Below are 23883 nucleotides of genomic sequence, written 5' to 3'. Positions count from 1 at the left end.
AACAGAAAGAGATATTGAGGATACACTGCAACATTTTCTTACCAATACCATGGCAGACAAACACACAGATTCTGACTCTACTGTAGGATTCCCCTCTGGGTGGTACCACTCATAGAGCAGGCAGCTGATAAGGATGACGACTGAAGCAGGCATACAAACTCATCTTCAAATATCTGGTGAGAGCAAGCTCTCTTTATTTTCCCATTGCAAGGGCTAGAAACTTGCTTTTTTATTTTTAAAGCTTTTCAGCATGTTCAATTCTGTGCCAGACACCAGTGATTTAACTGCACAGCCTCCCTGAGGGCTCTTGTGGAACGCGGCAAACTTTTTGCATTCTGAGCAACTGTTGCAGTCACCATTCCATTCCAAAAACTAGGTTGGATTAAATTCAAATGTGCCGATTGAAAAAGACATCAATGCTTCTGTCTTTTAAGCCCTCATTGTTCGTGCTTCTGTTTTTAAAGCGGAAACGAAACAGCGGCTCACCAGAAACTAACCCAACGTACATTTATCCACAAGAGTTGAAGAACCTGTTAAGAATTTTGTTCCCAGAAAACAAGGTATGGGTGGCAATTGGGCCATCACACACAAAGCAACCCTGCTCTCTGCCTCTGAGTGCAGTAAAGTGGGGAACTCCTGGTCTTCCTACTGTTAGACACCAACTCCCATCAGTCCCAGTTGGCATGGCTAAGGATCAGGGATGATGGGAGTTGGAGTCAAACAGCATTGAAAGAGCAGCAGATTCGCAAACCCTCTCCTATACTGTCCAGAAAGGGGGGTCAGATAATGACAAAGACCTCTGCTTGAAACCCTGGAGAGGTGCTGCTAATCAGTATACATGAAACTGAGAACCCTTTCGGTCCATCTAGCTCAGTATTGCCTACACTGACTGGAAGCAACCATACTGTTTTGGACACAGGAGTCTCTCCAGCCCTACCTGGATGCCATTGGGGTTTGAACCTGGGAGTTCCTGCATGCAAAATAGATGCTCTACCACTGAGAGACAACCCCTTGATTGTAAAACCCATCATATTTTATCTTGTAAAACTCAAGAGGAAAACAACACTTCAGCACCTTCCCCCAACATGAACATACGTAGCAACAAGTTTGATCAAACCCACAGGCGGAAGTGTTGTGGTGAGAGTGCCTAAAGCAGGGTCCGAGCTGAGCTTGCTATGTCAAAGAAAACACAGCTCTGTTGCTCTGTAAACTCTGGGGCATGTTTATATGCTCACTTGTGACCCTCCAGCTGTTGCTGGACTCTTGACTCCCACCATCCTTGGTTGATGGCCATCCTTGCCTGGGGCCAATGGGAGTTGGGAGTCCCAACATCTGGAAAATCACAGGCTCCCCAGGCTAAGGTTACACTGGGGAAGGGTGGGGTTATCGTAGTCCATTTATAATTATGTAATGGACCTGGAAGCTATACGCCGGCTCCCTCGGCCAGTAATGCAAGATGAGCACGCAACCCCAGAGTCGGTCACGACTGGACCTAATGGTCAGGGGTCCCTTTACCTTTTAATGTACAAGCAAAACACCCACAGTTACTTATTTTTCTCCCTGATTAGGAACACTTCCTCTCTTATATCACTTTGTATCTACGTTTAAATTGTAAGCTCCTTGGGACGGGGACATGCCCCGTCTTTGTAGAAAGATAGCACTATATAAATAAGAAATGATCTGTGGAGTCCTGCTGTACAGGGAGCCAGCCAGCCAGCCTGGCCTTCATCCTGGATACTCCATTCCACCTCCCCCCAACCCCAATTCCCCATTTTCTTCTCTGCTTCCCCCCTCCCCACATCTCCAAGACAGCCAGAGATTATGCCTAGTCCTCAACCAACTGCTTTTACGCACACACACACACACACACAGCCCCATAATTTGTATAATAACTCCCCTATATATTTGTGTTTTCCTTATTGAAAAAAGAAAGGAGTGCTATCCTAGATACAACCAGTTTAAAACTACAAACAGCAAAGAGAATGACAAGCCAAAAGACACACAAAGATTTTCACCCAAATCCTTGATGTATGTTTTTAATACGAATAATCAAAATATATATTACAGATTCTGGTTTCGTAGGGGGAAAGTTCCATTTCGGATTTGTACAGTATACACAGTATTTCCGAAGGAAAACAAAAACAAAACAAACATAAGGTTATTGATGTTTTCTTCTTTCGCTTATATTGAAAATCCTCTTCTTTCGCTTATATTGAAAATCCTCTTCTTTCGCTTATATTGAAAATCCTCTTCAAGCAAGCCCACTTCCCCCTATAAACCCTTAAACATCACCTCTTTTGTACAACAGATGAATAACTAATGCCCTGTCCAAAATTAGAAAGAAAATGCTAATTATGATAAAGGCCATATGAATATCTTCCAGTTTTAGTATACCATTTGGTAAGCATTTACATTACAATAAATACATTGCTCTTTCATGATTCAAGTTTGACCCCTTCACTTGCTGCAAACTCCTCCTCTGTGGCTGGTGCCTTCCCTCTCAACAAGACAAATGCACCCGTGTAAATAAAGATAATTAGAAAGTGCTTACCTTTATTCTTGCCACTCACAAAGTTTTTTTAAAAAAAGTTCTAATTAAACTGTTAGAAAAAAAAAGATGTAACATGGTGGATGTGGCAGCAGAAAAAATGCCTGGAGATTCCAGGATAGTTTAACATGTGGTCCCTTTTATTTTTTATTATGATTTGACACAGTGCTAGCTTCTATGGGATAGAGGATTTAAAAAGAAAAGGAGAAACACACAACCAAAATAATACCTCAAACCACCCTGCTGGAATTAGTCCAATTAGTAAAGGTTCGTTTGAAAATGCTTGGAACTCCTTTACAGTACAGTGTTTCCACATGGAGGTTTTCTCTCTTTGCTTTCCTGTAGCCTGATGGGCAGAGACCAGGCGTCATACATTCATAAAGGTCCTCCTCTGTGAGCCATTTGGTTCTCAGCAGAGATGCTGGCTGGGTTTTGTTTACTTGCGCTCGTCTATCGTTTTAATGAACTCAACTGCCGCTGTAAACTGCATCCACCAGTAGGATTCTTCTCCAGTTAAACAGTTGGCGTAGAAACTGCTGATGTACTGGACAGTGGACAACAAGCAGGGCGGATTGGCCTGCAGAGAGGAGAAGATGTATGTCATGGTTAGCAGGCCTGTTGTCTCCAGAGATCATTGGACTCCAACTCCCATCAGCCCTAGCCAGCATAATTTTCCCCCCACCATGGTGCCTATGTTATGGAAAGCCCACCCTGCTGAAATATGAGAGGTCCCCATCTGCACAGGCATCCCGTCTGCTTTTGAAGGCACACCTGAGTCTCCTGTTTTAATTACTGTTGTTTTAATGGTATTGTTTGTTGCATATTTTAAGTAAGAATATGTATATTTTAACATTCGTGCAATGGGTTTTTATACTTGTAAGCTGCTTAGAAGCCTATTTTGGCATCAAGCAGTTAATAACCATCATATATGATGGGGGTTCAAGTCCAACAACATATTGAGGGCACCATGCTAGCCCCCCCCTCCCCCGGTTATAACAGCTTGGAAGGCAGGCAAAAATACCATTTAAAATACAACTGAACTCTGAACACTGCCACCTGAAGAAATAATGAGGAAGGCACCTGCCTTCCGAGGAGGAAGGTGGTGGTGTTTGGTTCCTTGGCAGCAGCAGCAGCAAAGTGCAGGGGGCCAGAAGGATTGGGGTGGGCCCCCATGAACAAGGATATCTTAAGTGGCTGAGGCATTTAGCCCCCTTCCAACCACCCTACTACAGGGGGAGGCAGTAGCTACCAGTAGGATACACCCTCCCCCACAAAATGCAGGAAGACTCCCTACCCCAATTCTCTCCCTCCACCACCTCCAATATTATTCTGCTTGCAACCTAGATTACAACCTCATTTCTTTCCCACCACTCAAAAGAATAATAATATGTAGGGTAGGATATGCTGGGAGGAACTGTGTCCCTCTCTCCCAGAAGATAGTGTTAGCCAACAAAGGGGAACGAAGGGGCACTGAAAGGGCTGATCACCCCCTCCCCCGCGCCCCATCTCTCTCCTAATGCTTAGAGAAAGAGAGAGGTGGTTTGTTGGGGTTTAGCTGAGAGCCAAAGGGTGGAGACGGGACCACACACCATGAAGTACAGGAGGGGCAGGGCCTCCACCCCCTAATTGAACCATCTCATGAGAAAAGGGTACAGAGGAGTCACACCTCTGGCCTGGAAGAAGTCAAAGGACTTTAAGCCATACAAGCCACTTTGCGGCTGCTGCCAAGGCAGGGTTAAGTGAAGCAGCAGGTGGAGGCACTCTGCTTGTTGGATACTCTTTTCACCAATGACGCACCCCTCTCCGAAGGCCTGGTCCAGCTACTGGATAATAGCTGGCACAGCAGTTGAACCAGCCAGAAGCAGGTAAGGCACAAGCATACATGTAAAGCAGGCACCCCCAAACTCAGCCCTCCAGCTGTTTTGGGACTACAATTCCCATCATCTCTGACCACTGATCCTGTTAGCTAGTGGTGATGGGAGTTGTAGTCCCAAAACAGGTGGAGGGCCTGATGTAAAGCACCCCCCACAACCAAGAATAATAGGAACAGTAGTTTGTGCTGGGAATTGTAAGTTTTTTGGGGGGTTTCTTTAAAAGTTGAGATTCCTGCATTGCAGAGGGTTGGACTAGATGACCCTTGAGAATCCCTTCCAAAAATACAATTCTATTATTATAGCCATCTGGACTGGACTGGAGACTAGCCTAAAACAGTATATCTTGCTCCATACCTACTGGATATTTTCTTCTGAGTGCCCAATAGCCCCCATGACCTTTGCATGGTTCTTGGGTGTGGAAAGCCATCTCTCTTGGGCACAGACCTGCCCCTTGCAGTTGGGAGAACAAATGTCCCTTTTTGCCACAGGCTTGAAGCCTAGCCCACAGGTGTAGCAAAATGGCAGGTGGGAGACAGGGGCAGGAGGATGAACTGTGTTACTCTCAGCCATGTCTCTTGAATACTCCCCCAGTGCAAATAAAGAGCAGAGCAGGCAGGAACCATGCTGGTTCACTTTTAAAAAATGATGACACCTGAAGAGAATATTTCATGTACTATAATAATGTACTAAAAAATGATCTGCAGTCTGAGTTGTTTCATGAACAAGGCACAAGGCTCTTGTGTGGAGACATCAGCCATACCTACCTTTATGAGAACAAAGACGAGAACAGGGACAAAGTCGTCTGCCCCAGGAACAGAATCTTCGTTTGCCAGGCTCAGCAGATTCATGATGGTGGAGCACATCCGCAAGACACACTGCAGCTTGTCCCGGGGGGTCTTGTAGGCGCTGATGGTGCGGATCTCAGACTGTGCTGATGGCCATGGTGCTTCGCGGAGGTAGACCTGCAAGGAAAGGAGAAGACTTGCTTCTAGCCCAACCAGCCCAATACAGTGCAGTGTTTAGAAAAGGGAAGGTGAGAAAATGTCTACATACAAACACGATTAACCCCTTGCATCCAGCAATATGTACATATACAGAACATGGTAAATATGCAAGTTTATTAAAATACCTATGATTGGTGTAGCGTAATGGTTAAAAGGCCAAGCTATGGATTAGAAGGTCCCCAGTTCAAATCTCACCTTGGCTGTGAACTCACTAGGAGGCTTCAAACAAGGCACACTCGCTCTCCCTTGGAGCCTCGGTCTGCATTTGGGAAATACTAACACTGACTTATCTTACTGGGTTGCTGGAAATATTATAACTAGAACCTGCGTGTCATGTGTTCCAAATGCTTGAGAACTAACACCTTCTACGTATTTTGAAAAATTTCCTGTTTGCTTTGTATTTGGATCGTAAACAGATTCTGCGTGATCATTCCCGAGATCCAGGAGCAAGTGTTCGCCCACGATTGGAAACAATCAGAGCCCCGTTTTGAATAAAGATGGCAGACTGAAACTTTCAAAACTCCACTGATTCTAACCACTGATCTTTTTGGTTTTTTAGTGCGAAACAATGAAGATTTTGTAGAGAGCCAGCACACAAAAGGCAAGGAAGCTTCCACATGCTGCCAAATAAGAATGGGGCATGTGGGCTTGTTGGGACTACTTATCCATTGAGCCTAAAAGGACTGGATGCACTTAGAAAAGCCAGAGCCACAGGATGGTTACTACTGCTTCCAGACCTCACTATGGTGAGGAGAAAAACTTGTACCAGCAAATATCAAGTGGTGCAAACCCTTTCATGTATTAGTTCTGACTGAATTGGTGAGTTATTGGGTGCTTTTCAGGCTAATCTGATCCCCAAGCCTAGAAAGGGAATGACATTAAAGCACACAGCACGGCCTCTAGCTTAGGACTGCCTACACTGACTGGCAGCAGTGGCTCTCCAGTGCTTCAGACAAGAAGTTTCTCTCAGTCCTTCCTGAAGGTGCTAAGGATTGAACTTGGGACCTTCTGAATGCAAAGCAGGTGCTCTGTCATTGAGCTACAGCCACATGGCCAAACTTTCAACCATACAGGAAAATCGCTTCCAAACAATCAATTTGAATGTTTAGGGAGAAGAGTTATTCCTTCTCCCAACTCCAGCATATCCAAACTGGGTGTGTGTGTGCAAAATTCAATCCCCCGCCCCCATACTACAGCGACAGTCCACATCATGAGTTGCCATCTTCAGTCACAAGTGGTACAGTTCAGACAAAGTCTTACTCTCAGGTGCCATGCAACACCAAGGACTTACCTCAGGAATCTGAAGTGCTTTATGGTTCGCAGTCACCACTTTAGATAACCTCTGTATGTGATCATAAAGAAGCCTAGAAACAAAGCGGGGAGGGGGGAGAACCAAACAATTTAAGCAATATAGATGACACAATCTGGGATTCTCCATAGCGAGCACTGTTAGGTAGCAGGGGGCTTACTTATGCAACTTTCAGTTCCTTGCAGCAGAAAGAGTCTGGGCTGTCAACCCAAAAACTTGCATGACTTAAGCAACTAATTGCATTTAAACATAATGCCTCAGTGAAAGTAACATTTTGAGGTTACTGAAGAAGGATGCAAGAACTTGCCATTAAAAAACCAATCAGCTAGCTTCAGAGACGAATCAGAATATCCACATTTATTTTGGCACAGAAGAGACCAAGCATTGGCAAGGCTGCCACTCTCCCAGAATCTCAAGCCCTCATTTTCTCTCTTGTTGCCTCTAGGGACAGGCTATATAGGGGGGAGGGGAGGGGTAGATTGGGCCCAATACAGAAGGGGTGGGGAACCTCAGGCTTGAGGGCCCAGTGCAGCCCTTCAGGCCTCTCCATCTGCCCCTTGGAACTCTTCCCAAGCCACACCCCTTCTTCCCAGGCCACACCCTCCACTCACCCCCTGTGAGTGCTTTTGCCTGGCTGAAATGTGTCCTTGAACTCTAATAATGCCTTTAAATGAAGGGTGGATAAGGGTGTGTGAGTAAAAAACGAGCCTACTGTACAAAGATAGGATTTACACCCATTGTTCTGCCCACTTGCCCCACCCACCACTTGCATGCAGCCTTGGAAAGGTTTCCCAGACTAAATGTAGACCTCAGGCTGGCAAATAAAAGCCCTAACTAAACCCCCAAGTTCAGAACAAGTGTGCAAATTGAACACTCATTTCTTGCAAAGAAAGCAATGGGTCAGAAGGGAACAGAATTAGGGTATTTGAAAAAGCTACAACCAGAAGCAAACTTGGGCCTGCACAGAAGTAGAGGAAGCACACAAGGAAAGGTGGTTGTGGCTCGCCCTCTGCTGCCATTATTGCTCAAGCCTGAAGAAAACCAGCCACGTCCCACTCACTGGTCACGCAGGATGTCTCCATCCTGGTTAGGGTAGAAGGCCAGTTTGAAGATGCGGTTCATGACGCTGCGCTCAATTGCCAGCTGGGCATCCTGGAGCTGCTCCTCACTGGCGTTCTGCCAGATGACATCCTGGGCCATTACACCATAGAGAAACTGGAGGAAGTCCTCAACTTGGGCAGTTTTGTCATCCGCTGCCGTCAGCTTCTGGAAATCTTTGGCAACAAAGCAAAAGGGAGGAAATCGTAAGGCTGGGGAGGGAGAAGCACACCCTCTCTCCTCACACAGAACATAGGAAATATTAGAAGCTGCCCCAAAATTACCATCCCCATGTGTTCTCCTCCAGGAAAGCCATGACATTTGAACTTGGCAGTGCATGTGCACCACTATTCCCTACGCAAGGAACCTGCACACGTTGCAAAGAAGAGCTGGCCAAGAGCACTTCCAAGGGAGAAATGTTTAACTGGATCTGCACAAGAACCAAGACCAGCAATATGTAGCACATGGGCCTGCTGCTTCCTATTCCATGACTGGTTCCTCTGCCTACCTTAGAACGTCAAGTGGCTTGATGTCACAGAGTGGGACCAGAAGTCCCTTCTGTGAGATCATAGCAGCTCAACCAACTGCAGTCAAGGTTTCCCCAATGGCCGAATAAAATAAATTTTATTTCTGCCCCACTCTTCCTCCAATCAGGAGTTTTCCCCTCACCCCTTTTATCTTAATACATCTTGGACCATTCACTAAGGTACAGCCAATAGCCCAACGTCACCTAGTAAATCTTTGAACCAAAGTGTGCCTGGCCCTACACTGCATACATACCACTTCATCTCTTGTGCACAATGCCGGGAGTGGCTTACCTTGAATGAACGCCCTTATCTTTGACTCTTTGCTCTCCAGCAACAGCCGCACGCACACCGTGGTGAAGTATCGGTTGGCCACTTCTTTGTCTCGCAGCACTCTCTGCAGCAGCCTTTCCAGGTGGGCCTGGGTGGTCTGTAGACCCTGGCGGCACTGCGTCAGGTAGGCAATATAGGGAGCCCTTTTCCTGGGATTTGGGGGCGGGTGGGAAGAAAGGGGTTGCACAACTGAATGACATCTGGAAAGTGCAAGTCTGGGGGAGGTGCTCCAAGCTGTTTAGGGTGGCTTCAAAGCACATGCCCCATGAGAAGTGACGGCATAATTCTACTCCAAATTTATATGAGCGAGAGGCAGACAAAATGCTGCCCTTGTGGACTTCCTGGGGGCATCTGACTGGCCACTGCTGTATTAGATGGGCCTGATCCAGCAGGGCTCTTCTTGTGTTCTTATGGAAGGTAAGGGATTTACCTGTAATCCTCAGCAATTGAGGCCAGCAGCTTGCAGCAGGTCCTGTTGTCAAAGCGGCCAACACAACGCATGGTCTCCTGGATCTGAGCCATCAGGTTCTTGTCCTGAAGGTTGATGGCTTCGGCTAGCTGGACTTTTAGGAAGCATACAATTTCATTGTCTGATCAAGATGGTGGAAAGGGGGGAAAAACTGAGTGAGTAAAGGAGCATTGTGGTAATACCCCCCAAGTTGCAGCCCTCTGGGATTCCCCCCTGCTGTCCTCCCTGCCATCTTCCAGGGCACAAGATAGACTCTATATTTGGCAACACTTTGCTTTCTCTCACGCACTTCCTAGTCTACGTTTCAAACTAGCACACACATACACACGTTCTATCAGCCTTCCCCAACCTGTTGCTGGATTAAAACTCCCATTATCCCCAATTGATCATGCTTGCTGGGGCTGATGGCAGTTGTAGTCCAAAATTTCTGAGCGGCACCAGGTTGGAGAAGAATGCTCTGCCTAGTTACCAGCAGGTGACTTGGTCAGGTTGCTGATGGGATATCTGGTTCAGTAATGCCAAACAGCCCACTGCGGAAATCTCATGTTACCAACCCCTGTTCTAAGTGACAAACTGTGTGTCAAAGAAGTAAAATAAGTTTGACTTTGATAAGGGTTATATATCCAATGTTAGTTCTACTCAGAGCAGGCACACTAAAGTCAAAGGATTTGTTAGTTATGTCCTTACTGCTGGGTAAGTGTTTAATAGTTATTGTATTTGTATTCATTTACGAACCATCAATAAATTGTTTAAAAAAAATTATGTCCTTTGTTTCAACTCTGAGTAGGACTAGCATTAGAGAACACTGGTTCATTGACCACAGTAAAGAGATTAACTAACACTAAAATATAGCCCTAAGCATTGTATAACTTAAGCCCCGAGGCTTTATGATGAAGGGTGGTTAAGGTATCCAATAAACAGAGTAAAATTTCTCAATTTTCCACTTTTTCTCCGGGGGTGTGTGTGTCAGAATTTCCAGCAATTTTACACATTTCTAAGTGGTGTCATGTATCAAGTGTGCTTCTTGCTTTAAGTGTGGTTGTAGCTATACCAGAAGTCTGAAAGTCAAGAGAGGTATTTTACCTTCAGGGTCTGTATGATCTGGAAGGCCGTTCCGCGTTGAGTGGGACAACATAGGGAAGGCCACAGAATCTGCTGAACAGAGAGCAAGCCGCAGTTTCTTCTTTGCATCTCTGGGAGGGGCAGAGAGAAAATATTCATTTCTGCCTTGAATTTTCATATAAACACCAAAATCAATATATTTTATTTCAGTGGGTCCCAAAAAAAAGAGAGAGGCGGTGGTGGACTCTAGCGCCTCACGTGGAAATGCTCATTGTCTAATACGAATCTGCTCTCCCCCCGTCCTCCCTTTCCCAACAGGAAGTAAGTTTATATTATGAGCCATTTGTTGTAACCCATTTTTGTAAGGTCTAACCCCAAATCCCCTGGAAGAACACACCAGGAGAGGAAGATAGATGCCACACAGCATCTCCCAATCCCCAAAAGAGCAATTCTAGTCACTTGTCTTCATAGTGATAGAAGAGCATAGAAAACCAGTAGGCAGTTTCCACTCCCAAGTTACACAATGGGGAATTTCTAAGCAGAGCTTCCAAAAGCAGGGGATGTTATTCAGTATAGAGCTAAATGCCTGCTGTGTCTGCCTCTATACATCGAACAGCCTTAGTGTTTGGGCTCATTTATTAATATTCCTACATTTACACCTCACCTTTGCTTTGAGTACGTGGTTCACCCTCCCTCTCATTTTATCCTCACAACCACCCTGTGGGATATGTTAGGGTGAGAGTGTGCCACTCTTCCCCAAGGGCTTGGCCATGGCAGAGCTGGAGGATTTGAACTGGTGTCTCTCTTGAGTCCTGGTCCGACACTCTAACCGCCACACTGGAAGCAGAGGGTTTCCACCAAACACAGAATCCTAGACAGTGTTTGGATCTAGCCATCTTCCCAAAGTCCCTTTGCCTACTGCAGTGAACATCTCTCTCTCTCTCTCTCTCTCTCTCTCTCTCTCTCACACACACACACACACACACACAGAGAGAGAGAGAGAGAGAGAGAGAGAGAGAGAGAGAGAGAGAGAGAGAGAGAGAGAGAGAGAGAGAGAGAATCAAGCTACCTGTAAGAAAAAGCCGAATCCTGTGGCTGGGCTGCTTGGCTGGCAGAATCCGGAAGGTCATCTGCAGATATGTTCTGCAAGTTGTCATCCCGCACAGAGTCATGGATGCTCTCGCCATCTCCGATGGCATCTAAACCCAGCCCACCAAATGAGCATAAAAAAGTTAGCGTTCTCACATTAGCAGCAGGTAGCAGCCATTCTCTTCCCCTCATTGCTTGAAAACCATGACAGCTGGGGTCCAGAACAGACTCTCACCTGCATTGTCATAGGTCACTACAGCCCCCTCATTGGGGCTGGTTCGCTTAATCGCATTCCTGTACTTGTCCAGGATGTCCTCCGCTGCCTGGGCCTGAGCGCTCAGTCTAGGGCCAGAGTCATCTAAAATGTCAAATGGGGTGGAGAGAAGCAGCAAGGAATTAACATGGGGGTGGGTGTTGCTCTCGAATAGGCAGTCTAAATACCAAAGGCATCATGCGGTGGGTGAAGTCATGCAGCCACTACGGACATGATTGAATGTGTGAATACAGAAATGTGCCATTGGAGGTTTCTCCCAGCCATTTTGCTTTCCCCATCAAATCAGATGTGTGGGGAAGATGGCTGCAGAAACACAGTTGTGTTTTTTAAAAAAGTAATTTTTATTAAAGGTTTTCTTGGTTTACAAAAGTACATGCATTGTCTCTTTTTTCAGGTTGTAAAGTCTTTTCTACAGATCAGTTACATTTGATATGAGACATTAGTGTTGTATACAGTATAGGTTTTTAGGGACACGGGTGGCACTGTGGATTAATCCACAGAGCCTAGGGCTTGCAGAGCAGAAGGTCGGCAGTTCGAATCCCCACAATGGGGTGAGCTCCGGTTGCTCGGTCCCAGCTCCTACCAACCTAGCAGTTTGAAAGCACGTCGAAGTGCAAGTAGATAAATAGATACCGCTACAGCAGGAAGGTAAACGGCGTTTCCGTGTGCTGCTCTGGTTCGCCAGAAGCGGCTTTGTCATGCTGGCCACATGGAAGCTGTATGCCGGCTCCCTTGGCCAGTAACACGAGATGAGCGCTGCAACCCCAGAGTCAGTCACGACTGGACCTAATGGTCAGGGGTCCCTTTACCTTTACCGTATAAGTTTGGGGAAGAAGAGAAGGGTGGGAGGAGGGGTGGGATGGTGAAACCTACATGCCAAAACACAGATTTGAAGAAAGAACCTTTTTTAAAACTGGTTCAGAAGGTTTAGACTCCAGCTACAGATATTCAAAGTGGTTATAGCAAAGAAATGACTAAAGTACAGCATTTTCTGGTTCAAACACTTCAAAACTCTTCATATTATCTGTGGTGTCCTGTTTATTAGTTTCCCCTTGTGTTTATTTTTACATTATAAGCCTGCAGGTAGGGACTGTCTTGTGTTGATTGTATGTTGGTTGCTCTGGGAACCTTTTTGGTTGAAAAGTGGGGCACATAAACACTAAATAGATAGATGGGAGTTGCAGTTCAACATCATCTGAACAGCCACAGGTTCCACACCCCTGGTTTAATACAAGCCATCTGTGTGCAGAGAAACACAAAAACACACACATATACAGCCTGAAGTGATGCAGTTCTACAGACTGGCCCCAAGCTGAGTGTTCTCAAGTAGTAAGTACAGTGGTCCCTTGACTTACGAAGTACTCGACTTACGAAATTTTGAGTTACGAATGGGAAAAAAATGGCCGCACACTTACATTTTTTTTGACATCCGAAAGGAAAACCGTTGCGGTTTAGATGGGGTTTTCTCGACTTACAAATTTTAGATGCGGTTTACTCGACTTACGAATTTTTCCGTTTCCAATGCATTCCTATGGGAAACCGCTTTTTTCGACTAACAAACTTTTTGACCTACGAACGTGCATTCGGAACGGATTAAATTCGTAAGTCGAGGGACCACTGTATAGGTAAATCCTATCTGAATCCCTCAACCAGGATTAAAAGTCCTTGGGATCTTCTTTATTTAAAGTCAACCATGTTATAAAATTCAGCAGCAACTACTAACCTTGAAGAGAGTTGTATCTATCAGGCACAAAGTCCTCTTTGTCCTTGTCCTGCTTCTCTTTTTTCCTAAATGGGATGGGAGCTGGGGTTGCGGCAGAAGAAGTCAGATGGCGCATATTTTGATTTGAAATAGGAACTTCTGTGACAGCTCAGTTTGCACAAGATTATCCCCCAAAAACATTTCACCCCATGGTAATGAGAGAAAGGATTTGAGGAGGGAGAGGGAGAGGAATTCTGTGAACTGCCCTGAGACCCCCGGGTATAGGGTGGTATATAAATTCAATAAATAAATAAATACCAGAGGTGCAAAAGAAAAAAGAATTTTAGTGATCTGTATGAAGAGAGAGCTTATTCTAGGAATGTTCTGAGTGATATTGCCACAAGTCCAGGTGATAGGTAAACAGGTATATATAAAGTAACCCACCCGTCTTCCTGCAACAACACTGGAAGCTGAAGCAAGGCATCAGCAGGCAAAGAAGTGAACAAGCTGTTTTTGGGGCAAGACAATCAGGTTTTTTTGTTTTGTTTTGTGACTAAAAGGAACTTTCAGCAAAAGTCAACTGCCAGTATCTCTACAGCAAAGCAAAAGAAATTGTTTAAAAAATGACTATATCCTTTATGTGATTAAAAAAAAACTTCAGAATTTAGTAGGTGCATAAGAAATAAAACATAATTTACAGGTATCTAAGGGGCAGGAAGACTGAGTATGGTAGGATTTTATTTCATATAGTTCAGTTTAAGATAGACAAGTACCGCTCTCTGTGCCATTTGGAAAAATATGACTGCCATTTAATATATTCAGGTTTTGCATGCCCTTCCTTTAGTTGGATATATCATTGAATTTTTGTAATTGTTTATTTGTCTCTGTCAACCAGGCACTGGCCCCCGCCCTGTGAAACCCCTTCCCACCAGATGTCAAGGTAATAAAAAACAATCTTACTTTTAGAAGACATCTGAAGGCAGCCCTGTTTAGGTAAGGTTTTTAATGTTTGATCTTTTATTGTGTTTTTAATATCCTGTTGGAAGCCACCAAGAGTGGCTGGGGAGGCCCGGCCAGATGGGTGGGGTATAAGTTTATTTGTTGTTGCTTTTGCTGTTGTTGTATCATTTAAAAATATTTTTTTAAAAACAGTAAAAAAAAATAAAGGCAACCCATTTTTCAATATGAATGTGACTCCCTGACTTACTGAGGTGATTTTCTTCTCTGTAAGGAAGAGCAATGATCACTTGAAAATGTGCAAAAGTCACCTAGGCCTGGTGATCCAAAGAGGATCAATGGCACAAAATGTGGTCCAGACCACTGTTAAAAACAATAGAGGCCATGATACAATAAAATACTTGAAAATTATATTTAAGTGGCATTGGACCCCACTAAAGTTTCCCCAAATTAATCTTCAGCATTCCCCAAGTTGTTGGAGAAGGTGCAATGCTCTGGGATCTCTGATCCACATGTGGTGGGACTGTGCCCTGCTACATTCATTTTGGCAAAACATTTCCTCTGAAATTTCTATTATAATCAATCATAATTTGATTCTGGATCCTAAATTAACACTTCTGACACTTGAGGGCAGCTCTAACCCTGAGGTTCCATCTTGAGCTCTATAGTCTCTTTTCTCTTAGCTATGGCCAGAATGGAGACAGCTGCTGGGTACAAAACAGGAGAAAAATCTTACTTTGCATTTCTGGTACACATGTGTATGGGAATTAGCACTTTCTGAATGCTTGACCCAACACAGCTAAGCTATTAATGGACAGGCAAAAAGAGATAAAAATTTAGGCATGTGCATTTAGCTTATTTTTATTATTTTTATTATAATTATTTTGTCCTTTATCTGAAGATCTCAGGGCAGTATACAACATTAAAAACATTGATCACATTCATAAGTCAGCACAGTTATTGCAACCCCCTACAACACATGTATGTCGATGGAGAGGACTACCTCACCCAACTAACTAATCAGTGAACTTACTATGCATGTACCTTACTGTTACTTTTTGTAACTGACAAGCCAATAATATGTACCCCATTCGTTGTTCTTGTTTTTATGATATGCTTATGGTATTACTGTTGAAAATCATTTTTTTAAATTTTTTAAAAAGAAAACTTGCACAAGTCCAGCTTTTAAACCAATAACCAAAACTGATTTTTTTAGCTACCTATCTAGGGTGATATGTTAGGACACTAGTCTTCAACCCACAGCTGAGTTGTGGCCTGAGTTAAGCCACAAGAACTGCACTACCACTAGACAAATGCACAGTAAAAGAAATAAGGCATTATACGCATAACTTATCTAAGAAGTGAGATACAAAACCGCACCTCTGGGCATAGCTGAAACAAAACGTTTCCTCCACCATGGTTTGTTCCGGTCAGACTTCTCATCGTCACTGTCTTTGCGATCCTCAACCTGTTTGGGGAGAGATGTGTTGGGTCCTGTTCTAGACTTAAGTTAGTTGAAATCAATGGAACTTGAGTCACGAGTATCTTTTCCTGTTGATTTTTCAGCAGAAAAGTTAAAATAACTACTAGATCCAACCTGCTGTTTTCATTCTGCCTTATCTGATTCTGTTGAATGTTAATAAATGTTAAACTCTGGTTGGAGGCTGGTAAGAAGCAGGATATTAAAAAAAATCATGGGGTTTTAAAACCAAGTAATCAATTCAAATATGAATTGAATATTAGCATATTTAAATTCAATACTTGAGATCAGGGGAGACCTATGACCCTCTAGATGTCGCTGGACTTCCACCAGCCCCAGCAGCCAGCATGGTCAATGGCCAGAGAAAGTGGGAACTGTAGTCCAGCCACAGGCTTCCCATCCTTGCTTGAGAGTTTTGGCAACTGTGAATATACCCTTCCCCCTACTGCTTCAAGACATGTAGCAGTAGCAGCAGCAGCAGCAGTAGCAGCCACCTCTGCATGAATCACAGTGCATCTCTTTTTAATCATACAAAGAGGCTGTTGACACATAGACCTACATCTGATAAGAAGAACCTGTCTCCTTTGATCCACCGAGAGACTAGAGCGTTCAGTTCTTTGCTCTGTGTGCAGGAGAGGGAGGGGGCAAAGTGGACACTTCCACCCCTTTATGCAGGACTAAAAGGGATGTTAGTGACTTCCCCCCCACTTGCTCAATCACAAAAGCTAATGGGTGTGTGGGGGACACTCCTCTGAGGTCAAGGGTGACTGACTGTTTAGCCTCTCACAGCCTCATCAGCTTTCCCCTCTTCCCACAGGAGAAAACTAGCAGATTAAAAGTCAGGGCAGTGTGGCCTCTATGCTACAAAATCTAAAACACTGAATTCTGTGACTTATGTAAAAATTGCCAACCAGTTTCTGCCTGGTGCATTCTGCTTTGAGCTACTTATGAAAAGTAGAAAGGATCTATGCAAGAGACTGAAATCCCACATTAGTCACACACTTTCAAACATATATTCATAAGGGCTAGAAGCTTGCTTCTTAAACCTTTGTAAGGACTAAAAACTTGCTTCAAATGGGAAATAAACCCTTGGGATTCTTAAGAAATCTGCAGCCAACACTACATTTTGTGGCTTTTCAGTACTCCCACCAAACTGTAATGTGCATGGGGTTAAGAACAAAGGACTGTAAAATTAAGTCTGCGGGATCAGGCCAATGCCCAACTAGTTCAGCATCTTGTTCTCACAGTGGCTGAGCAGATGCCTGTGGGAAGCATTCAAGCTGGATATGAGTGCAACAGCACTTTGCCAACCTGGGATTCCCAGAAACTGGTATTCAGAGAAACCATGCCTCTGACAGTGGAAGCAAAACATAGCCATCATGGCTAGTAACTACTGATATCCTTGCCTTCCATGAATTAATCTAATCCCCTTTTAAAGCCATCCAAGTTGGTGGCCATGAAGCAAGTTTCATAGTTTAACTACGCTCCAGTTCAAGGGAGTTCTAGCTCAAGAAAGAATTGAGGTAGCAACCAAGCTAACACATAATACACACAAAATGCTTTTAGATAGAGGTAAAACTTAATGCATTACTTAGCTATGAAGCCTTGATTCGAGAAAGCCATTGAGAGGCTTAGTTTGTCTTCTCTTACCTCTCCTCTGCAGGAATCTCTGCTAGGAGATGAGGAAGAAGACTGAGAGGCTGTCATCAAAGGAGTTCCCCCTACACAGCCAAGCACAGAAAGCTCCCTCTCCTCGTTGCCGGCTCGCCTGTTCCAACCAGGGTCACTCATTGGCCTCCGAGCGGATGACACTATATCAGAGCTCCTGCTCCGCACGAGCCTCTCAGGATAGGAATACCGCTGCCTGAACGCTTCGGAGTCAATGAGTATGGCAGTGTGGGAGCTGAAATTGGGCAGCCTTGCCTCGTTGCCTCCTAGGGTCCCTTCCAGGATCGGGGGGTCTGGCGGGGGGTGTGAAGGTCTTGCATAGTGCACTTTGGGCCTCACCACTGCTGGAAAAAACACCAGCGTCAGACCAAGCAAAGCATTACACCAACGCTGTTCTTTCACATCCCTTTACAGTTACAGGTAACACATGGAAGCTTTGCAGCTATGGAAAGAGGAACAAATGCAGTAACACTACTGTTAACATGCATGTGGCCCACACGCTGCAGGATTACCTTCGTGAGAAGACAAGGGATCGAACATGGCAAGCAAGGATTCTGCGTGAGACAAAGTAGAGGCCACCTGGCTGGTTCCTAAAAGATGGAGAAGTGGGTTTAAGAAAGTACCAGGAGGATCTTCACTAACAGGCTGCATAGACCCTAAGAAGCCAGAGATATCCCCTGAGGTCACCCACTCCAGCATGCCTACAGCACCCTGACATACAAAAGCATTTGCCTTTCACTATGGATACTTTAAATCAGGCACCCCAAAACTGCGGCCCTCCAGATGTTTTAGCCTACAACTCCCATGATCCCTAGCTAACAGGACCAGTGGTCAGGGGTGATGGGAATTGTAGTCCAAAACATCTGGAGGGCCAAAGTTTGGGGATGCCTGCTTTAAATCAATGTTACCAGACATTATTCGTCTCTCAACTTCGTGGGACAAGTTGCAATCTTTTCCTCATTCCTGGTGGGGGTAATCTTGCCAGATTGAATAATCACCTTCATTGACTCTTGCTTTGAAAGCCCTAATGCAAGGATGGCCTGGCTTCAAGAAGTCCTCCCTACAAGTAATCTGCTCAGACCTCTGGGTAAGAGTGACATGCTCCTCCTTTAAACTTGGCATCTCCATTACTCATCAGAGAATTTTGGGTTTCTACTTCAGCACATGGCGGCCACAAGAGATTTTTTTTTTCTTACAGTGAATTTCAGTTTCCAGATTTGGGTGAGGGAGGGCAACATTCCTGATAGGGATGACTCCCCCTGCTGGGTCTCATGTCCACTCCAGGCGGAGTCATCCTGTCTCTCCAGACTGATTGTCAGAGCAGAAGAACATCTCAACCCCCAAGCAGTTAAGGAGAACCCACAGGAACTCGGCACTAGGAATGAAAACACTCATACACACCACAAGACATTAGGCAGAAACTCAAAGGTAGCCCCTGCCAAACTCCTTCCCATACAGAACTGCAAGCGATTGTAACCTCTGGGTATTCCCTCTTTCCATTTTCCACCTCATAATCCTCTGGCTCATTTTCTTCATCTTCATCAAACATTGATCTGATCATTTTTAATAGTTCAGTCATTAACTGTTTAACAATACCAACAGTCACTGTTTGAAACAAAACTACCTTTTCCATACTGGAAGCTTTTAATGTTATTAATCCACCTTAATGTTTTCCCTTTAAAATCACAGTTGTGACTATGTCATCTCAAAGCAAATTCCTTTCTCACAGCTAATATGGCCATTTGACTTTCAGTTTCACCAGTTCTTTAATGGCAGGAAACAAAAAAGCATTAAATGTTTTTCAAATACGAGTTCCTATCGTCCATTTTAATCTTTCTTGTCCACCATAAATCAAGCTTTTCCACTTTGCTTTAGACACTTTAACAATTAGTTTCCTTTCTGTTTCATTAACAACAGAAGGTGTCTACCCCATCTGTTCTGAAATGAAGAGGAAGGTTGTGATTTAGAGAATTGCGAGGTGCCTGAAAAAACTGGGTCAAATCCCCTATTACACACTCCCCTTTACAAGAACAGCAGGGGGGGGGGACACAATGAAAAACTAAAGGTGTGTGTTAGGGCTGGACGATGTATCGATATATCGTCCAACATTGGTTTGTGCATCACATCATGAGAACCATTACAGAATGATTGAGCTGCCCTCAATGATTGAGGCTTTTAATGTTTAATAGACTATTTTATTTTATTTTTCTGTTGGAAGCCGCCCAGTGCGCTTGGGGAAACCCAGCCAGATGGGCTGGGTAAAAATATATTATTATTATTATTATTATTATTATTATTATTATTATTATTATGTATTGCAAAGCACAACCTTCAAAACTACAAGGGGCAGAATAACTGTGAGTCCTCTGGTGGCTGGCTGCCTGCCTGCCCTTTCTGCTCCCTTTCCCCTCCAATGGCAGAACACTCCCACTCCCAGCCTCGGTGCCCCCCTATAACCATGGTGTCTCTACCTGATGCAGGAATCACAGCTGGGCTGGATAGTTCTGTTGGTTAAAGTCTGATGCTGATAACACCAAGGTTGCAGGTTCAATCCCCATATGGGGCAGCTGCATATTCCTGCATAGCTGGATATTGCTGCATTGCAGGGGGTTGAACTAGATGATCCTCAGGGTCCCCTCCAACTCTACAATTCTGTCTGACTCTTCCTTCTCCCTCTGTCTAGGGAGGAGTGGAAGGAGTTCACCCTCCAAACACGAGGGCTCACCTGCCTCTGGGAGGAGAATCCGCAGTGCACATAGCACATACTATTAATCTCCATGACTGCTGCTCTGCCCAATTTCCCCTGCTCCACCCTACATAGTTCCATGTTTCAGACATTGTGATATATCACTAAATTGCAATGTTTAACTGGTGATATACCGCAATGTTGAAAACCAGATAAGTGTATAACGGAAAACAAAATGGAAGGTGTGATGGTGCTGGAGGGTGGGGGAGGCAGGCAGGGGAAAACATGCAAGACTCATTCAGAAACAACCAAGGAAGAGCAGAAAGTAAAGAGAGGACTGAGATTGTACACAGAAAGAAAAATCCACGAAAAAACAAGTACTCAGACAAGCGTTTCCCTCCATACACAGGGAGAGATGTGAAGACCCAACTATCCCTAGCAACATGAAAGGCCAGTCTGGAGAGACAGGATGACACAATAATCTGAAGACCTTGACTGCCTCCAGCAGGGGGTTCATCCCTATCAGGAATGTCATCACCCTCCATCTGGTAAATTCAAATGCTTTCAGGATTGACGTTTAAGCTGCCAGGAAACTCACCCGTGGGGTCCCCTTACCATGAGCTGTTTCGTCCATGTCGGGGCTGGTTACTGAATCCTTCCCGCCAAAGTCAGAGCTACACTCGGATCGGAGGTCCTCAATCTTGTTTGGGATGTCTTCAGAGGTTGCGCTAATGCCTTAGGAGAGAACAAGAGACCTCGCTGAAAGGGAAGCCACCAAGTCTGAAGACATTCAGCACAATAGTAACTAGGCCATTGCAGTGGATATCCATTCCAGCAATGAGTGCATGAGATTTATAGGCCAAGAGCCTCCTTCTGCTCTCCACATCTAGAACCCTGTCCAGCAAGACCAAACCCTGTAATCTTGAGGAAGCAATCCAAGCCATGCAATTTCCCCTCCTTCATTTTACAGCTGGATTATGAACTCCTCCTGCTTCAATTATTCTATGGGAATTTGACTAGTCCAGAAAGCAGAATGACGACAATATCATTCTGTCTTTAATTCTCACCCCCAATTAAAACTTTGAGGAGGAATATATAATTGCATTTCCTTGCCTTCATACCATGTTATCAACCTCCACACCCCTCTGCCAACTCTCACCACTTAGAGCAGGAACTCTCCTCCTCTTCTCAGCAAGAAACACACACACAGACAGACCACCCTCCTGCAGTGTTTATTGACTTTTCCTTTACTCAGACACTAACCCTGTCAGGAATCTTAGACCAGCTAAAATTCTTCTGATGGTGGTGAGTATTTGTCTGGCTTTGAAAGGCTGCCATTTGTGGGGAGGCAGCAAAACAACTCTCACAAGAGCCATCTTAGCATGGAGCCAAGAGGAGAGAAGCAATTTTGAGAAGCTAGACCATACACTGAAAAAGGACTTGGCCTTCTTATGGATGACAATCTCATATACTGTACAAGTTTTACAAAGATGCCACAAACACACAAGAGACACACAAAAAGGAACACAGGAAAGTGCTTTTCATCCCAGATCATATTGATCCATCTCTGATTGGCAGTGGCTCTCCAGTCTCACAGGCCAAGAATGCTTCCCTCCTTTTCACCTGCTCCCTAACCCTTTTGACTAGAGATACTATTGATTGAACCTGGGATCTTTTCACATGCAAAGTGCATGCTCTGGCCATATGAGCTAAGGTAGGGGTCCCAAAACTAAGACCCGGGGGCCGGATGCGGCCCAATCGCCTTCTAAATCCGGCCCACGGACGGTCCTGGAATCAGCATTTTTTACATGAGTAGAATGTGTCCTTTTATTTTAAATGCATCTCTGGGTTATTTGTGGGACATAGGAATTTGTTCATATTTTTCTTCAAAATATACTCCGCCCCCCCCCAAGGTCTGAGGGACAGTGGACCGGCCCCCTGCTGAAAAAGTTTGCTGACCCCTGAGCTAAGGTCACTTCGCCAGTTGTCAAATCCCTGTCATCTCCAGCAGCAGGGCTAAGGAACTTGCCTGTCTGAGATCTTGGACGGCAGCTGCCATTCAGGGTAGACAATACCAGGTTAGGCAGACAAGCAGTCTCATTAGACATAGCACAGCTTCAACTGTTCACATAATGTGTGAAGTCTCACCTGATACGACACTGAGGCCTGGTGTGCTGGGGCGGGAACTGACCTCCCTCACATCTGTATCATCAGAGGTGCTCCCCACCCCAGAGCAGCTCTCAAGCTCCTGCAGCCTCTCCTCTTGCTTTAGATCTGGGGCCTCTAAATTGTGGGTGGAGAGAAATACAACACACAGGTCACCTTCTAGATACTGTAGTCTTGTAATTTTACATCCAGTTTTCACAAACTTCCTACCTTCCGTGAACGCTTCCCAAACTGCTAAGTTGGAACCCCAGTGCAGATGCCACAGAGTCATGTTCAATTCACATGGTACATTGACCTGGATCTCTTGGCCTTATTATCACCCCCACATGAACCCCTTAGAACAGGGAAGGCGAATATGTGGCCCTCCAGGTGTTTGGGGGCATCAGCTGCAAACACCATAGTCAAGAGTCCAGGGTATCCAACAACATCTGGAGAGCATCAGCTTGGGGAAGGGCTGCTCCATAATGTACTCATCACCCTTCCTTAATAATAATAATAATAATAATAATAATAATAATAATAATAATAATAATTTATTATTTATACCCCGCCCACCTGGCTGGGTTTCCAACGGAAATATTAAAATACACTAATTTCTTAAAGATTAAAAGCTTCCCTAAACAGGGCTCCTTGCAGCTGTGCATGTTGGAGATCTACAGTAGCAGGCAAGCTGCCTTTCAGAGAAGCTCCCGTGGTGTTAATAATCTCCCCATTGTGGAAAATCTCCTCACTGAAGAACCTCAGAATTCCCCAGAGCAAGGATTCCCAAATTTTGGTATGTGCATTGCCAGTGGTCCGCAAGCTTCATTCAGGTGGTCCATGGCATGTCCACATTAAATATTCATACTGATTTATTGCCACTTTTATTTCTTCTGTATTGGTCTTTTACTATATGACAATTTGATTCTATGGAATTCAAAATACGTAAGAACAAAAGAAGCAATACATATGCAATTAAAAATCAGGTGGAATCTACCACAGTGCATTACAATCGCTACAACAGGAATAAAAATCAACAAGAAAAATCACTTAGACTCTCAGCAGTTTTCAAGTGGTGCATAAGGAAAATAGTTTGGGATCAATCCACGGCCCCAAAAAATACAAGGTTTGTGTAGAGAATTAAGGAAACATTTGCATGGGTGAGTAGGCAGAATGGAAGACCAGGGAAAGCTACTCTTCTGTGGAAGGCTTCTAGGTTGCCTCATTTGAATGAGTGAGAGGAGCAACCCAACAAAGGATATCTTCCTCCACCATAAAGAAACAGAAAGTGTGTGCATGGGTGAGTTAACTGGTGAGAAAAGGCACTACTTGTACTAGTTGACTACAGTTGTCCATGCATTGGTAACCTCACGGTGTACTCTCTTTGTGGCTACTCCTTGGGGTTGATCTGGAGGCTACAGCTAATGTAGAACAAGGTGGCTTGTGTGCTTGTGGGGGGAAACTATCAGCAGCATATAACACCTTGCTTGTGGGATTTGCACTGGGTGTCTATTTGCTACCAAGCCAAGTTCAGGTGTTGGTACTAACCCATCCATCCCTACACAGCTTGAGACCAGGTTACTTAAAACACTGCCATATCCCTTATACACCCACAGATCACTGCAGTCCGCAGGAGAATCTCTCCTGCAAGTTATAAAGAT

The 23883-nt window shown here is 44.6% G+C and overlaps 1 protein-coding gene across 30 annotated transcripts in view; it reads right to left on the bottom strand.

The window, feature by feature from the left end:
• Window positions 1-2020: 2020 nt before the first annotated feature.
• Window positions 2021-23883, bottom strand: part of GAPVD1 (GTPase activating protein and VPS9 domains 1) — a 53220-nt gene continuing 31357 nt past the window's right edge. For 16 of the 30 annotated variants that reach the window (XM_088664891.1, XM_088664872.1, XM_088664876.1 and 13 more), the window contains 15 exons: window positions 22226-22360; window positions 20693-20812; window positions 17904-17981; window positions 17374-17732; window positions 15624-15711; window positions 13308-13388; window positions 11546-11668; window positions 11291-11420; window positions 10243-10352; window positions 9121-9280; window positions 8652-8839; window positions 7796-8009; window positions 6718-6790; window positions 5187-5384; window positions 2021-3125 (listed from right to left, as the gene is read on the bottom strand). In XM_088664891.1, the coding sequence (XP_088521017.1) occupies window positions 2985-3125; window positions 5187-5384; window positions 6718-6790; window positions 7796-8009; window positions 8652-8839; window positions 9121-9280; window positions 10243-10352; window positions 11291-11420; window positions 11546-11668; window positions 13308-13388; window positions 15624-15711; window positions 17374-17732; window positions 17904-17981; window positions 20693-20812; window positions 22226-22360 (2198 nt within the window). In that variant the 3' untranslated portion in view covers window positions 2021-2984. Of the gene's footprint in view, window positions 3126-5186; window positions 5385-6717; window positions 6791-7795; window positions 8010-8651; window positions 8840-9120; window positions 9281-10242; window positions 10353-11290; window positions 11421-11545; window positions 11669-13307; window positions 13389-15623; window positions 15712-17373; window positions 17736-17903; window positions 17982-20692; window positions 20813-22225; window positions 22361-23883 lie in introns of all 30 variants that reach the window. The other 14 variants (XM_088664896.1, XM_088664889.1, XM_088664871.1 and 11 more) reach the window with 1 other exon arrangement.

Source organism: Zootoca vivipara, chromosome Z2 (assembly GCF_965207765.1).
Source record: "Zootoca vivipara chromosome Z2, rZooViv2.hap1.1, whole genome shotgun sequence".
NCBI classification, from domain to species: Eukaryota; Metazoa; Chordata; class Lepidosauria; order Squamata; family Lacertidae; genus Zootoca; species Zootoca vivipara.
The sequence above is the reverse complement of the archived record's forward strand: the minus strand, read 5'-3'. Positions and strand labels throughout refer to the sequence as shown.